The sequence below is a fragment of the Budorcas taxicolor genome, chromosome 4 (genome assembly GCF_023091745.1).
Source record: "Budorcas taxicolor isolate Tak-1 chromosome 4, Takin1.1, whole genome shotgun sequence".
Lineage (NCBI taxonomy): Eukaryota > Metazoa > Chordata > Mammalia > Artiodactyla > Bovidae > Budorcas > Budorcas taxicolor.
Window position 1 is genome coordinate 89,354,979 of NC_068913.1, and position 18,280 is coordinate 89,373,258.

At 40.5% G+C, this 18,280-nt stretch overlaps 1 protein-coding gene across 1 annotated transcript in view; it reads right to left on the reverse strand.

Moving 5' to 3' along the window:
* SLC13A1 (solute carrier family 13 member 1) overlaps positions 1-14,595 on the reverse strand; it is a 74,746-nt gene extending 60,151 nt beyond the window's left edge. The window contains exon 1 of the mRNA XM_052638872.1: positions 14,497-14,595. Within this exon, the coding sequence (XP_052494832.1) occupies positions 14,497-14,595 (99 nt within the window). The remainder of the gene's footprint in view (positions 1-14,496) is intronic.
* Between the last annotated feature and the right edge of the window lie 3,685 nt (positions 14,596-18,280).

The following is an 18,280-nucleotide window of genomic DNA, read 5'->3' on the forward strand; positions in this document are numbered from 1 at the left end:
ACATTCAGAAAAGTAAGATCATTGCATCTGGTCCCATTACTTCATGGCAAATAGATGGGGAAACAGTGGAAATGGTAGCAGGCTTTATTTTGGGGGGCTCCAAAATCACTGCAGATGGTCACTGTAGCCATGAAATTAAAAGATACTTATTCCTTGGAAGGAAAGTTATGACCAACCTAGACAGCATATTAAAAAGCAGAGACATTACTTTGCCAACAAAGGTCTGTCTAATCAAGGCTATGGTTTTTCCAGTAGTCATGTATGGGTGTGAGAGTTGGACTATAAAGAAAGCTGAGCACCGAATAATTGATGCTTTTGAATTGTGGTATTGGAAGGACTGATGTTGAAGCTGAAACTCCAGTGCTTTGGCCACCTGATACAAAGAATTGACTCATTGGAGAAGACCCTGATGCTGGGAAAGATTGAGGACAGGAGGAGAAGGGGACCACAGAGGATGAGATGGTTGGATGGCATCACCTACTCAGTGGACATGAGTTTGGATAAACTCCAGGAATTGGTGATGGACAGGGAGGCCTGGCGTGCTGTAGTCCATGGGGTTGCAAAGAGTCAGACACTACGGAGTGACTGAACTGAACTGACCTAAACTGAATCCTTACTAGATATCTTCATTACTGTTGAAAAAACTAAGAAATTAATTATCAACCTTTTGTATACATTTTTTCTCTTTATAGTTTGGTAGCTTTAAATTTTTCTCCTTCAATGGTTTTCTCCTTCAAAGTTTCATTTATGATGTATCTAAACATGGACTAATATTTAATTCAATTATTTTTTACTTGGAAATGCTCTAAGGATTCATATCTTTTTTAATTCTGAAAAATTTAGCCATTATTACTCTGAATATAATCTCACTTCTAATCTCTTCTTCAAGAATACCTTTCACATGTGTGTTGGAAATTCTGAATCTACCTTCAAATCATTCTTTCATGTAAAACATGTTTACTTATTATGTCTGATTTTTAGGTGAATTCCTAGTATTCTTTTATAGTTCACTGAGTATGTCTTCAAGTGTACTCAGGTTAAAGTTTATAGTTTCATCTTAAGTTTTTAAATTTTTAATTCTTTTTAATTTCAGAGAAGACTTTTTCATTTCCAAGATTTCTAACTAGTCATTTTTTTTGTATTCACCTGTTCTTGCTTTATATTTCTTTTAAAAATGAGGATTAATTGATGCACAAAATACTGTACATGTATATTGTACACAATTAGTTGAGTTTTGGACATATGTAGATACTTGTGAAACTATCACCACAATCAAGGTAATGAACATATCCATCATGTCCAAAAGGTTCCTCAGGTCCCATTTTGGGTTTTGTTTGTTTCTGTGTGTGTGTTAAAGACACATAACATGAGATCTACATTCTTAAAAATTCTAAGTGTACAGTACAATATTAACTATGGATACCGTGTTGTTCAGCAGATTTCTAGAACTTACTCATCTTGCATAACTGAAACTTTCCCCTTTGAACAACTTCCCATCCATTCAACTTTTGGCAACTACCATTCTACTCTATATTTCTATGAGCTTGTCTATTTCATATGCCTCATAAAGGTGGAATCATGAAGTATTTTTTCCATCACTGGTTTATTTCTCAGCATAATATCCTCCCAGTTCATCCATGTAGCTGCAGATGACAGGATTGCCTCTTTTTCTTTAAGACTGAATAATATTCTGTTGTCTATACATACCATATTTCCTTTATCCATTCATCAGCCCATGGACATTTAGGTTATTCCCATGTTTTGGATACTGTGAAGAATGCTGCAAATACTTCTTCAATATCCTGATTTCATTTCTTTTGGCTATATATCTATAGGTGAGATTGTTGGATTGTACATATGGTAACTATTTTTAATTTTTTGAGAAGCCTCCATACTGTTTTCCATAGTGACAGCATCATTTTACATTTTCATTAGCAGTGTACAAAGCTACAAATTTCTCCACATCATCACCAACACTTATCTTTTTTTTGAAAAAAGTAACAGCCATCCTAATAGATGTGAGGTGCTAACTTGCTGTGGCTTTCATTTGCATTTCCCTGATGATCAATGAAATATTGAGTACCTTTTCATTTGTCTGTTGCTCATTTGTACATTATATTTGGAGAATGTGCATTCAAGTCTTCTGTCTATTGTATATTCTTGGTACTCTTGTCAAAGATCAGTTGACCATATATGAATGGATTTATTTCTAAGCTCTCTATTCTGTTTCACTGGCCTAAGTATCTGTCTTTATGCCAGTATCATACTGTTTATTTGCTATAGTGTTGTCATGTATTTTGAAATCAGGAAGTACGGATGCCTCAAGCTTTATTCTCTTTGCTCAGATACCTTTGGTTATTCAAAGTTTTGTGGTTACATATGAATTTTAAGGGTGTTTTATCTATTTCTGTAAAAAAAAAAAAGTCTTTGCAATTTTGATGTGGTTAGCACTGAATTTGTAGATTGCTTTGGGTAGATGGACATATTTTAGCATATTAAATCTTCTAATCCATGAAATGAGATGTCTTTCTATTTATGTGTGTCTCCATTCATTTCTTTCATCAGTGTTTTATAGTTTTCGGTGTAGAAGGTTAAACTCCTTGGTTAAGTTTACTACTAAGTATTTTATTATTTTTGATGCTATTTTAAATGGGATTATTTTCTTAACTTTCTTTTCTGATAGTTGTTAACATGTAGAAAACAACTGATTTTAACATTGGTTTTGTATCCTGCAGCTTTACTACATCAGTTTATTAGTTCTAAGTTTTTCGTAGAGTATTTAAGGTTTTCTACACAGAAGATCATTTACGTCTTTCCAATTTGATGACTTTTATTTTCTTTCTTGCCTAATTGCTCTAGTTAGGACTTCTAGTACTGTATTAAATAGAAGTGGTAAGAGTGAGCATCCTTGTCTTCTAGTCTTATAGAAAAGCTTTCAGTTTTTCACCATTGAGGATGGTGTTACATGCGGGCTTGTTATATACATCCCTTAGTATGCCAAAGTTGATTCCTTGCACACTTAATTTGTTGAGAGTTTTTTTTTTTAATCATGAAAGGATGTTGAATTTTATTAATGATTTGTCTGCATCTCTAGGGATGATAATGTGATAATTATTTTTACTTTGAAAACCCCATGTATTTGGAAAGTAAATGTCTACTTTAAATGATGGGTGTATCTAAGAAGTCATAACCAGGAAAATTAGAAAATATTTGTAACATAATAAAAATGAAAAGAGAATTTACCAGAATTTGTTGCATGCAGCTGGATATGATCATGTAATTTTAAAAAGAAATCCTTCATTCTGTTAATGTGATACATCACATTAACTGATTTGTATGTATTGAATCATCCTGGTATCCCAGGGATAAATCCCACTTGGTCATGTTGTATGATCCTTTTAATGTGCTAATGAGTTTGATCAGCTAGTATTTGTTGAGGATTTTTATGTGCATGTTTATAGGGATATGAACCTGTGATTTTCTTTCGTTGTATTAACTCTTTGCCTGACTCTGGTATCAGGATATTGACCTCATAAAATCAGTTTGAAAGTATTCACTTCTCTTCAATTTTTTGGAAGAGTTTGGAAAGGATTGGCATTAATTCTTTCAAAAAATATTTGGTAGAATTTACCAGTGAAGCTCTGAGCCTGGGCTTTTCTTTGGTTTCTGATTATGATTCAAGCACCTCACACTCTTTATTGATCTGTTGAGGATTTTCTGTTTATGACTCCATCTTCATGGGTTGTATGTTTCTGGAAACTTATCCATTTTAGATTATTCAATTTGTTGGTGTAATTGATACATTTCTATTTCAAAAATAATGTTACTTATTATGGATCCCTTCCCCCATTTCTCATCTACTGATTTCCCTTACTTTTATCCTATTTGGAGTGTTTCCATCTCTGTTGGTTTCATTATCAGACCTTCTTGATTGTCTTACTGCATTTTGAAATTTTGTTTTCAGATTGACCCTGCATGGTAGTTGTTTCTGTGTTGTTCCCTTCTGTCCTCCTAAAGCTTTTACAGTTGCCTGCAGCCAGTCCCCAGCTTGCAGTCCAGTATGTGCTCTATCTTGTCAGCCTGAGGTTCAGTCCTGCCAGAACAATGCAAATCCAGCCATCTTGCTAGATCAGGAAGTCTGGGTCAGTCCTGGCTGGGGGCTGGGCAGAAACTGCTTCCTCTGAATGCTTCCACAGACAGCGGTCAGCCTAGCTGTTTTGTTTGGTCATTCAGACCTGCCAAGAAAATCACCCTCTAGCACTTAGTTTGTGGCACTGAAATTAATTCTGACCCCAAAACGACGTGGGAGCACTTTAGACCACAGCTTTCTCTCTCATGTTTGCTCTCCTTGCTTGCTTTTCTGATCCATTTTGATTTATCGAAATGTTTATCAGCGTTGTGTTTATGGTGGAGAATAGGGTGGAGGGGACGTCATTGTACAAATTTCATCCAGACTGCTGACCATAGGCTTTATAGATAGGAAACCTCATTTCAAAGGTGAAGATATTTGCTGAGTAAAGAGACGAATCTGTTCTTCTGACTTGATTGAGTAAGAGGAGGGGACAATAACATTTGTGAATGCCTGTGACATACCAGGTATAATACTTGTTTTATGTAGTCCTTCCCCAAATTCTATAAAGTAGGTATTTTAATTCCATGTTGAATGAAGGGTCAACAATCACATTGCTAATAATATGTAGTAGAGTTCTACCCAAGTACATTCATGAGAGCACGTCTTATATTTCATTTACTACCCTGTTCCAAGCACTTAAAACAATGGTTGGCATATAGTAAGTGCCTGGCACTTATTAAATGATTGAAGCTTTTTTCCTCGGTGTCTTTTCTACTATTGTTTTTATTCCGATATCTGATCCCTGGGCTTTTTCAGTGCCTCAGTGGTACAGAAGCCAACTGTCAATGCAGGAGATGAGGGTTCGATCCCTAGGCTGGGAAGATCCTCTGGAGAAGGAAATGGTAACCCACTCCAGTATATTTGCCTGGGAAATTCCACGGACAGAGGAGCTTGACAGGCTACAGTCCAAGGGGTCACAAAGAGTCGGACACTATTGAGTAACTAAACAATAAACCTTGATCCCTAGATAGGAGATCCCTATATTCTACTAGGCATAAATTATTTAGTCTAGGAATCTCTTTTCTTTGCCTTTTCTCTTTTCTATTTTCTTTTCTACTTGCCGGGCACTGGATATATTGTTGCCCATCATAATGGGTCTTTATAGTTCTCCTGAGGTTTTCATCTCTTTTGCTAATGAGCTTGAATTGGAACTAAAGCTTTTACTTGCCTGGGTCACTTCCTCATTTCACAATATCATCGTTGTATCTAGTTTTAACCACCCCAAGAGAGTGCAGCCAGGAACTTGCTACAGAGGCAGAAAAGGCAAATGCTGCTATGACAAGGCAATGTGGATAATGACTCCCCTCTGACTAAAGTTCTGAGTGTCAAATTATCTTGGGAAATGTGGTTGATTATATTTTAAAATCACTTCAGTTCTCTTTTAAATTATAGTTCTGGATAGAACTGAAATATAAATTAGCCTTTAAAATGCAGTTTTTCACCTCTTCTCCTCTTTAATGACACACTGACTGATATTAGGGAGTAATTTGGCATATGTGGAATTAGTACATATGTGGGTTCGGCCTCTCAGCACAGCTTGAGAAAAGTAGGACCAATCACAAGCCTCAGTCACAGCATTTGATTTTCAAAGAGAATGCACAGCAATTAAGATGGGAGAAAGAAAAATCACGCATTATGAATCTGTATGCTACAAGAAAAACACTATTATTATATGACAGAGCCTGTAAAGGGCTTTGCATGGTTCCTGACACACCTACCACTACTGTGGCAGGAATTTCTCAAGACTCAATCCATATTAACTGAAAACCTTAAAGTGACTCCAACTGGCCTCAGATTGGAAGATGGAGAGTAAGAAGCTCAACTACAAAGTTAAGGAAAAAAAATTAGCATTTCTTATTCGTTTTCAGCCCAAAATAGGTAGCAAGGGAAGGCAATTAGTGGCTCCACTATGTCAGTTACAAGGGAATTTTTATTTCCTTTCCATTTAACTTCCAAAACCAATTAGCAATGAAGATGTTCTGTGTTCACATCCCACGCACACAGCGGAACTGGAAACAGCCAGAGGTCACCTTGTTTTCCAACCTGACGACATGCTAGAGTGTGATTAAAAATGCTGGCCGTGGGTTACCTGCTTTAGAGTCACGATGCATCTTAACCGTGCAGCATCCTGGACTTCACACCCACAAGTACCTCAGGTGACCCTGGGGCAGCCAATTCACAGACAACACTCAAAACTCTTGTAAGAGTCTTATTCAATTTACAGATGAGGGCATGGACCAGGGGGCAGTGTGACAGAACCAGTTAGGGAGTTTTTCAGAATATGCTAGATAAGTTGGGACAGCCTAGGTTAAATCTCAGCAGCTTGAAACAACCAATGTTTATTTCTTGCTCACATGATCTTTTTATCCTGTGTCATAGTTGCTCTGCCATCCAGTGGGAGACCTCATCTAAATATGTGTTCTAGTAATTACAAATGCAAGAACAGCAGTGCGCAAGCTTTTAAAAATCTGATGTAAATCCCAGCAAGGAAGCAGTAGTGTCGATGAGTTTGGGAGTCACTCCCCTTAGAGACTGTGTGACTTTGGGCAAATTGCTTAACCTCTTTGAGTACCTGCTTGCTCATCTGTAAAATGGGGATAATATTGACTACTCTAATGGTTGTTGGAGGCTCATAGTAGACATTCACTTACTTTATCATTACCAAACAGAGTATAAAAATGCATCTTGCAGAGAAGAGCTCCGTGGAAGAGACACACCCCCATTCCCCTGATACACCTACCTACATCCTTGTCCTGACCCTTAGTGGCTCTTACAGTCTATTTGAAGTTCCTTCCTTTCATCATCTCCTTTCTCCTGTATCCTCTGCTTCCTACACGATCTAGCTCAGGTATCTGCATCCTTCTGCCATGAGAGATCTTTAATCCTTTCGTTCAGCACAGTTATCAACCATCTACTGTAGGTCAGGCATTGTGCTTGGGCCAGAGGAAACAAGTAAACAGCGTGTTCTGTGCTCTTGAGGTATCTGCAGTGTAGAGGGGGACGTGAAGATAAAGGCAAAATGGAATACACGGTACAGTGGAGGCTGATGTCTTCACAATCATGCAATGAGCGCATGGAGAATGAGTCTGCTTGTATCACAGCCTGGGCTGCCTTTCCCAGCAAGCACAAGGTGAGAGGAGTGGGCACTCCCTGAAGGGGACACAGCACATCAAAGACAGAAAGGCAAGGATAGTCATGGGTACTCTAGGGGCACAGATAGTGAAGTGTGAATGAAGGAGTCAGATATTGGGGGCTTTGGGGAGGGCTATTAGGACAAAGAAATGGCAAAATCCCAAGACCCAGCATATCTGCAAGTTCTGTGAGATGTTTCCCCCTGTCAGCAAAAGGGAGTCACAGAAGAGGTGGTACCAGTGAGTGTTCAGTCCTTTCAGTTGCGTCTGACTCTTTGTGACCCTATGGACTGTGTCCCGCCAGGCTCCTCTCTCCACGGGATTCTCCAGGCAAGAATCCTGGCGTGGGTTTCCATGTGCCTCTCTGGGGGATCTTCCCAACCCAGGGATCAAACCCACATCTGCCTGTGTTTTTACCCACTGAGCCACCTGGGAAGCCCATGGAAGAATTAGGACCAGTGGTAAATGCAACAGGATGAGGCTGACATTTTAAAAATAGTCCTCTGGCAGGAGACTTCAGAGGGAAACAGTGTGAAATGGCCTATGAAAGAGAGAGATGAAGGCAGCCTAGAGGAGAACAGTGCCGGCAGGAATGGAAATGAAGATTCAGATGGGAGGCAGGTGGATTCAGGAGGTAAAGCAACATAGACTGAGTGGTGTGGGCTTAGGAGGAGCTGAGGGATCTGACGTGACACACAGATTGCAGACCTGGATGAGGGGCAGCCGATTCTCTGAGACAAAGAACAGAGAAGGAGCAGCACGTTGTAGGCAAGCGGGACTGTGCACAGTAGGGGAATGGAGGGGGTGGTGAATGTTGCTTCCCTAGATAGAGTCACCCTTTAACTACACACCGATAAAATAAATGATTTGTTCCCATCACTGGCATGGATTTATATACAACCCTATTTTGTGATGAATGCTGGCCATGGTATATATTAACTTTTCAGCAACCTTGCAAGCTACTTGAAAGCAGAAACATTAAACTGCGTAAGATGCCACTGTACACTGAGCACCATACTTTGGGCTTTGAAAGTTCTCTTCAAATATTCATGAAATAAATATATATCACATTTGGATTTCCTGGTTTTGTTCATCTCCTACCACATTACCATCAGCATGATTCTATGTTTACTTTTCTTCTTGCCCTCCATCATTCTGATGCTCTTTTGTCTCTAAAATGTTCATTTTCTTGGCATTTATAGCATTTACCCCTTTATCTTGGGCTTCCCAGGTGGCACTAGCGGTAAAGAACCTGCTTGCCAATGCAGGAGACATAAGAGATGTGAGTTCCATCCCTGGGTCCAGAAGATCCCATGGAGGAGGGCATGGCAACCCACTCAGAGGAGCCTGGTGGGCTACAGTCGATGGGGTTGCACAGAGTCAGAGGCGACTGAAATGACTTAGCATGCACACACCCCTTTATTTTAAATCCCTACAATATTTTAGACCAACATTGAAAACAATATCCAATTTCATTTGCCCCTTTAGAAGTTCCTTATGTTTTCTCCGAGTTCCTCTCCTTCCTCTTCTCTCACTTGTGGTCTTTTAAAATTCTCTCCCATCCATTTTCTTTTCCTTTGTCAGGCTTCTCAACCTACCACTTCCCCTCTTTCATCAGAGCCTTTATTCCTTTAAGGTTTACACTTCTTTACAAGTGCTATATTGTTCCCATCTGTTTAGTTTTTCTAGATGGAGCACCTAAGTCTCTCCTTATGTATTATTTCTTTTACTTATCGTAATTTCTATTATAACTTTGAGATTCACGATGCATCAGAGGCATAGACTGTGGAGGAAACAGAAGCAGCCCACAATAGCCACAGAAACAGAGGTGGCCCTCTCAGCCGTGTTTCTTCCATTGCTGACCGGGGCTGGTAGAGCAAACTAAGGCTCTGTTCAGCTGACTCTCCCTCTCCTCTCTTCAACTTCCTCTTGGCATAAAGTATTTTCCCAGGAAATCCTAAAGTATCTGACAGAAACCTGAAATCTGGTCTTGGATTTACAACCAGTCAACTAAGGACTGCTGCTCAATATCTGTGGGACTGTCTTCCTGAAAAAAACGGGGGTCCATAATGAACACATAAACCAGAGGGACCGACATATCAGTAAGAGATGCACTCTACAAACAGAAAATATTATTGTCCAATTTTCTTCCCTTACAACTCGTCAGACAAACCTGGCCTTCTTTTTATCATGTTGTTCCATCACAAGAAATACAAACAGCCAAGAACTAGAGAAATAAGCAAAGAAATAGCACAAAGTTCTGAGAAGAATAAAATTAACAAGCTGCTAAAAATAGTCGTAAAAGAATAATGTTGCACGGGGAATATCAGTGGAACTAAGGTGTGTAGCCTAGGCCAATTTTAACAAGTTTTTATCTGGAAATATTTAAGGTAGTTCCTCTCCAAAGAGAGAACATTTCATTTTCAAGGATTAATTTTACTTATTTACATAAACATCAATTACATCACAGGCTTCTTTTACTGACCACTAACTACTCATTGGGAGCTTCCCAGGTGGCTCAGTGGTAAAGAAACTACCTACCAATGCAGGAAATGCAAGAGACATGGGTTCGATCCCTGGGTCAGGAAGATTCCCTGGAGGAAGAAATGGCAACCTGTTCCAATGGTTTTGCCTACAAAATCCCATGGATAGAGGAGCCTGGAGGGCTACAGCCCAGGGGCTTGCAAAGAGTCAGACACAGCTGAGCGGCTGAGCACATAGCACACAACTACTAATTGAGGAAGGACTGGGACTACCTTTATACCTTTGTGATGATTAAAAAGACAGTATTTCTGATGTTTCATGTAAAGCAATAAGAAGATAAAATTCCTTCAGTAAAGTGACTTTTATACCAATGTATCAGGAGTATGCTTATTCCCCTTGGAAGACATAAGGACACAGATATTTAGCTGTGGTTGAGATCATGGCTCTGGAGTCAGACAGAGGTTGGTTGGACATCTGTATAGCCATGTATTGGTAAGCTATTGACTTGTTTCTATCGCAAAGTCTAATCTTCAAAATTTGGCCAATTATAGTACCTAATTCATAAGGACTCAATTTGAACTTCTGTCTGACTTAGACCCACAGGTTTCTGGGGTGATGAATATTTTCTTTTGCTATAAAATATTATTTCCATGAAAACATGGAAATACACAGTTGCAAAATCTCTTCCATCTAAAAATTGTAAGATGCCAACTTAATGCCATGACTCATGGTAAACATCCAGTGTAAAGAGAAGGGGGATCACATCCTGAGAAGCTGATTGCACTAGCTTGTAGAGCTGGGACTCTGGGACATTCAGCACATGACATACAAGAGACCCTTATTCCAGTTCTCCTAGGTCCATCCCCAGGGTTTAAAATTACTGCACTTGTCTACCTTCAAGAAGTTGAGTTGCCTGAGGTCAATTAAGGAAGTGGCTAATAATTTACACCTCTTCTCTAAAGCATTATGGTGAGGAGTTATGCCTGAGTTGTTGCTAAATAAGTATCAAGCCACACATTTTGTGACTATTTAAAATAGAAGGCAAGTCTTCAAAAATACAAAATATAGAAAAGGGTAAAACAAAACCACTATTAAAGCATGAATCTGAGCTCTGACAGAACCTGAGTTCAAATCCCATTTCAGCACCATCCCTGTGGCCTTTGCTGGGTCACATGTCTTTGAATGTCAATTTCTGCAAATATAAAACGAGAATGCTAGGACATTTATGATTGTCTTCTTGGTTTGTAATGAACCTTAAATAAGATAACTTGGATAAAGCAGCTGGTAGAATGTCTGGAACAGAAGCAAGCTCTGCAAAGCAAAGCCCTTCCCCTCATTTTTGAACATTACATGGTAAAGCCACTTACGGGTTCTCATCTTTGAAGCTACATTTTTAAATTAAGGTTGAATTAAGCTAAGGGTTAAGGCCTGTCTACAGAAACAACTCAAAATTCAGCAGGGGAATGAAAAAAAAAAATCAGTCAATAATTTATTGTTTATTAGTTCCACCATCGTATAGATTTATTGTGTTTTTATGAAGCAAAATTGACTTTTTGTTTGCTTGAACTCTTTAGTTGTTTTGTTACTCTGTGTTTAGAAGTATAGGCTTCACAGTTTGGTAGCCTGAAAGTTACAATACAATGATTTCAATCCACACCAAAGTAGCCGCTACTTCAATTTTATATCTTCTAAAGTCCTAAGTTCTCTGAAAGAAAGTTCTGCTTTCATTGTAAGCAACAGTTAAAATAATATACTTCGGGTTTAATTAGCAGTTGGTTGAATGGTTAAATATGCATTCAAAGTAGCAAAAAAATGAAATTATGTTATTGTACTTGGAAAAATCCTCCCAATAATGTTAATTGAGTTTTAACAAATGAGTTGATTAGAGGGAAAGGAAAGAGGACACAGTTCATCAAATGCAACTTGATGCCAGGTTTCCCACAGACCTAATGTACTCTTGACATAGCACTTTGGAAAAAAAAAAGTCAATGACTACATTGCTTAGCAAGAGTACACTTTTTCTGGTTAATGAATCATGCACAGAGAACGTTGCTTTTTATTTATTTACTTGCCCTTCCCTTGCAAAGAGCTTATATTCATTTTCTCTGAAAATTATATTGAGATAAGCAAAGTGTCAAGCATGTATATGTCAAAGGAGCGGCACAGATGATATGCAGTCATGGACAGAGTTTGTCTTGACTGGTTTAACTTACTTTCTCAGCCCTAAGTAAGGACTTTATATTGAGAGTAATCAGAAATATTAAAATATAGCAGGGGTCCGGGTATGAATCAGGAGGTACTCACGGTAAGAGTCAGCCAGGTCTGGGGGACATGTAGGACCAGGGGAGTTGGAAAAAGAAGGCCATATGAACACGGAATGGAGTAATGAGTCTTTGAAGCGGGTGGAGGGGTGGGGGTGGCATTCAGATGAAAGACTTGTGTCTATGCTTGACATTTGTCATCTAGTGGCTGCCAGAGACTCAGAGGAGTCCTCAGAGCTAGCTGGGGTAGGAGGGGCAGGGGGAAGAGGGGAGGATGAATCACATGGAATTTGAAAACAAAACCCACCAGACCAAGGACAATGGAGGCTGTCTGCTGTTTTCACAAGAAATTCTCTAAGAATCTGGGGGTTCAAAACAATGTCTGATAAAAAGTAGGGGAGGGAAGTTCTTCCCTCTCACCTCAGGGTGCTGTGAGACCTCAGTGCTGAGAGAGACCCAGCCTGAGAGGCTGTAGCCCCTCATGGTCATTCTTTCTCCCCTCGCCCCCCACCAGGTGACAGCTTGAAGCTGTGGGAAGCCAAGGCCAGGCCCCTCACCAGCTTTGTTGGTAAAGGAGAACTTGGCAGAACCAAAAGGGACTTTTCATTATCTCATCTCACTTTCCTTCACACTGTGAATGAAAAAGGCTTAGAAGAAAAGCTGACAAACCTAGACAGCTTATTAAAAAGCAGAGACATCACTTTGCCAACAAAGGTCCGTATAGTCAAAGCTATGGGCTTTCCAGTAGTCATGTACACATGTGAGAGTTGGACCATAAAGAAGGCTGAGCACTGAAGAATTGATGCCTTTGAACTGTGGTGCTGGAGAAGACTCTTGAGAGTCCCTTGGACAGCAGGGAGATCCAACCACTCAATCCTAAAGGAAATCAACCCTGAATATTCATTGGGAAGGATTGATGCTGAAGCTGAAGCTCCAATCTTTTGGCCACCTGATGCAAAGAGCCCACTCCCTGGAAAAGACCCTGATGCTGGGAAAGATTGAGGGCAGGAGGAGAAGGAGGGGACAGAGATGAGATGGTTGGATGGCATCACTGACACAATGGACATGAATCTGAGTAAACTCTGGAAGATAGTGAAGGACAGAGAAGCCTGGCATACTGCAGTCCATGCAGTTGCAGAGACAGACACAACTTAGTGACTGAACGACAATTTTCCTTCAGACCAGTGGCAGACTGCTGAGGGAGGCTGGAGTATTTCAATCACTGTGATTCTATTTTTACTCACACTCATATAACCTTGGTTAATGCTTGTTAGAGAAGAACCTCAGGAAGGTTTTCTTCTACTCAGAGAAAAGGCATCATGGGGTGGTGGAAACTGCACCATTGTAGGGTTAACAGATTTGGGGAGATTCTCACTAACCCACTTACTGTGTGCCAGCCACAGCTCCAAGTAAGTTCTTGGTGGGTGCTCATTCACTTAATCCTTACAACAAGCCCATTACAATCCCAATTTTACATAGGAGAAAATAGAAGCACAGAAAGGTCAATTAATTTTTCCAGGTCACATAGCTTCTAAGTGGAAACCTGGGACCTAAAGCAGAGAGCCTGGCTCTTGCCACCAAGAGACCCTTGTCACACCTGGCACCAATAAGGCATTCACTAAATGTTTGCAGATACAAATCATTTTACTAAGGTAATAAAAATGCATTGGGTTTATATTTCTACACTTAACAGATTGACCAGACTTAAAGGAAACTGAAAAATCCCTACAAGAACACCAAAAAAAAAAAAAATAAATAAAATCTCAAATGATCAGAACATGTGCTAATGTGTTAGATTTTCTGATTAAACAAGGAAAATTACTTCTTGCTTTCAGTGTCTTCTTCTAATGTTCTTGTGTCGTTCATTTGCTAAGTTGTGTCCAAGTCTTTGTGACCCCAAGGGCTGCAGCACTTCCAGAGGGTTCCATGGCCTACACGAAAACATGGAACTGCCATGTAAATTAATTTGTGGTAGATCACCTTTCCTGGAGAATCCCACGGACAGAGGAGCCTGGTGGGCTATAGTCCATAGGGTCACAGAGTTGGACATGACTGAAGAGGCTAGGCACATAGCACAGATCATCCCTAGGAATTCCGATTGTCCTTTGAGCTCTTTCCACCAGTGTCACATTGCTGCCTAGTCTCAGGGCAAGGGACTGTGTTAACCTGGGATGCTCCCTGGAGACTGATAACTAGACCAACAGGATCTCAAGGGTCATGATTCTTTTGTTCTTCTCATCTGGTCGCCAAGCAGAGAACAATTCTGATTGAATATACTATTTAATTATTCTAGTTAATCACACTGAGTATCAACAGCATTCATCATTAAAAGGGAGAAAAATGGACAAAATACAATGTATAACCATCCTGATTTCAAGCCCAAGGTGTCACCACCCTTTCAGCTCCAAGACAGATAATTGCATAGCAACAATACAGGACAATTCGATACCTCAGAAAACCCACCAGCCTGTACTCCAGGTTCACTTACCTTCGAGCGGAGGATGAGTGGCAATGGCAATAAAATCAACAGAGTGAAAACTATGAGGAGCAACCGGCGATAAACTAAAATGTAACTGAAGAATTTCATTGTCTTGCACAGGTGGCTTCAATAGTGTTCTCCTCAAATAAAGGGCAGGCATTAAATAACTGACCTGGATTAATATTTCTCTAGCTCATTATCTTCATTTACTGCCCCAGACTCACCAACATGAGTTAAAATTAAATCTCAATTTTTATTGTTTTACTGTCACAATTCACATGGAGAGATAAGCCCAAGAGTGTGAGAAATCAAAGACCATTTTCTGCTAGGGTTTTTGAAAGGCAAAAACTGTCCTTATTTAGTTTGTGTATTGTAACTGGAATAGAAACTGTCTAAGTCTAGGAGGCGAAACCATGAGCTGGGTTGAGTCTGCCCACAAGGAGTTCCCTCCCTGCCTTTTGATGTCCCCTGATTATGAGGCTCCACCCTTGGGTGGCACCTTGAGCAAGTCTTTACTGGGTGCCTCCAGTATCCTTTCCAATGAAGTACATTTTCAGTTTGTGAATTGAAATAGCAACCCCAGGAGTAGGAATTCCAGCGTGAAAGGCAAGTTTTGGGTACAGATGGGTTTTCCTGGGCTTGCTCAGATAAGATTGAAAGTCCACTGCCTTTGTGGAGTTTGGCTCCGAGGAGAGCTCCTGACTTCTCTCATTCAGAACTTCTCTGTTCTCATTCAAAAGATAAATACCAATGCTTCTGATAGCTAATAGATCCCCAATATCACACCTGTGCATGCATACTATGTAGAAGCTTCAGTAGTACCTGACTCTTTGCGACCCTATGGACTGTATCCCACCAGGCTCCTCTGTCCATGGGATTCTCCAAGCAACAATACTGGAGTGGGTGGTCACGTCCTTCTCCCGGGGATCTTCCCAATCCAGAGATTGAAGCTGTGTCTCCTGTGTTTCCTGCATTGGCAGGCAAGTTCTTTACCACAAGCATCACCTGGGAAGTCCCAATACCACACCCGGGTACACAATAATTTTTTCACTGTTTAAATGCACAGTTCTGTGTATTTCTTGGACGCTATGACTTCTTTGGATAGGAATCCAAGTTATCATAAAGTCTTACAGCCCTCACCTGTAAGACTTTTTCAGGATTAGGTTGATACTATTGTGCTGATACTGGCTGGATTGACTAGATAATTATCAGGGAATTTGTACAGAGTCATTCAGTTCAGTTCAGTCACTCAGTCGTGTCTGACTTTTTGTGACCCCATGAATCGCAGCACGCCAAGCCTCCCTGTCCATCACCAACTCCCGGAGTTCACTCAGACTCATGTCCATCGAGTCAGTGATGCCATCCAGCCATCTCATCTTCGGTCGTTCCCTTCTCCTCCTGCCCCCAATCCCTCCCAGCATCAAAGTCTTTTCCAAGGAGTCAACTCTTCGCATGAGGTGGCCAAAGTACTGGAGTTTCAGCTTTAGCATCATTCCTTCCAAAGAAATCCCAGGGCTGATCTCTTTCAGAATGGACTGGTTGGATCTCCTTGCAGTCCAAGGGACTCTCAAGAATCTTCTCCAACACCACAGTTCAAAAGCATCAATTAAGAGTGAGTGAGTGTGTGTGTGTGTGTGTGTGTGTGTAGATGGGAATTGTTCTGACAGCAATAGCAAGGATATGTTTTGAAACACCTTAGGGCTAGGGAGTCATTGATCAATTTTTCATTGTCTGGTAAATTAATCCTCCAAGTAACCTCAACTAAACAACTAGCCCTGGGTATAAACCAAACACATTTCCTTCTGTGTGTGTTGTGTGCTCAGTCGCTCAGTTGTGTCCGACTCTTTGCGACCCCGTGGACTGTAGCCTACCAGGCTTCTCCATCCATGGGATTCTCCAGGCAAGAATACTGGAGTGGGTTACCATTTCCTTCTCCAGGGGATCTTCCTGACCCAGGGATCGAACCTGGGTCTCCCGTATTGGAGGCAGACACTTTAACCTCTGAGCCACTGGGGAAGCGCCCCACCCCTCCCTTGCCATTTCTTACTTCAGAGTATCTTCCCCACCCGGGGATCAAACCCACATCTCCTGTGTCTCTTGCATTGGCAGGCGGATTCTTTACCACTGCACCATCCGATACTCAATTTCTCTTGTGACAAATAACGTCACTTTTATGCAATCTATGATTAACATGTAGATCTTATTTCTAATTCCCCACTAATGTAACTCTGCTTTTTTTTCCCATCAAGAAAGAGAATTCTTTCAATAAAACTCACCTCACTGTACTGCTAATGTAGATGGGAAAACACCTTTTCCCTCTACAAGTTTAAATTTCTAAAGATATATCATCTATAGTGATTCAGGAAAATCAGAATAGTAAACAGAAAAAAAAAAGTCTGCAAACCAGAAAGGCACATTACATCTTGAGTTTCTCAGGTGAAAAAAAGGAGGGTAATTATAAATAATAGTAGTAAATAGTGAGCAGTGGTAAAGGAGCAGTAATCATAGTGTTAAAAAACACGTGAAAGGAACGAGTTACTTCAAACACCTTTGATACTTTTTTTTCCTATATCACACTCTGCGCAGTTCATTGCACGCTTTTATAATATATATTTTTTGGAGAAATCATTTCTGTTCTCAGATTTCCTTTGGCCACCTGGTGAGACCATTTGAGCCTCACTTTCTCATCATAGAAGATTTTGCTCTGTGAGATGTCACCAAAAAGGAAAAGGCATTTGCGTGATATTTAATAGAAATGAAGGCCTATGCATGCAGGGAACGGTGATACTCCCGCAAGAAGGAGGCTACAGGAAAAACACTTGACATTTCATCAGGGCCTCCATTCTTTGCGTCATTTTCTCTATTCTGGTTCCCATTTCTCACCAGACCAGTTTTTGCAGGACCTCCCCAATGATGGCCTGAGGATCTAGCCAGCTTCATCTTCTGTGGCTGCTCCTTGTTACAGAATGGTTCTATCTTTTCTTTACATCCAGCCAATCTCCTGTTTCAGGAGTTTACTCTCAACTGTCAGTAAGTTAAAAGATTTGACCAAACAATTCACACTAACCACGAATGACTGATAGGACTGGATACCTCTGTGAGCATCAGCAGGGAGTGAAGCTCGAATGGAGACTTTGGGCCCTTTAGAAACGTATCTTAAGGTGTATTTCACAACACATCACATTGCTAAACAGTGACACAGTTGTCAAATTTCACCTCTTATTTGCACAGAAAAGCATAAATCTCTTTTGAAAATGAAAGTGAAGTGAAAGCGTTAGTCCCTCAGTCGTGTTCAATTCTTTATGACCTGGTGGACTATTGCCCGTCAGGCTCCTCTGTCCATGGGTTTCTCTAGGTAAGAATACTGGAGTGGGTTGTCATTTCCTTCTCCAGGGGATCTTCCCGACCCAGGGATGGAACCTGGGTCTTCTGCATTGCAGGCACATTCTTTACCGTCTGAGCCTCCAGGAAAGCCCTATATCACAAATGTGATGTTTTCTCTATCTGATCTAAAACGAATCATATCATTGAATAGAAAGTGAAAATGAAAGTGAAGTCGCTCAGTCATGTCCGACTCTGCGACCCCATGGACTGCAGCCTACTCAGCTACTCCGTCCACGGGATTTTCCGGGCAAGAATACTGGAGTGGGGTGCCATTTCCTTCTCTAGGAGATCTTCCCGACCCAGGGGTTGAACCCACGTCTCCAGCGTTGTAGGCAGACGCTTTACTGTCTGAGCCACCAGGGAAGTATATCATTGTATAACCATGGATTAATCCATTTAAAACATCTTT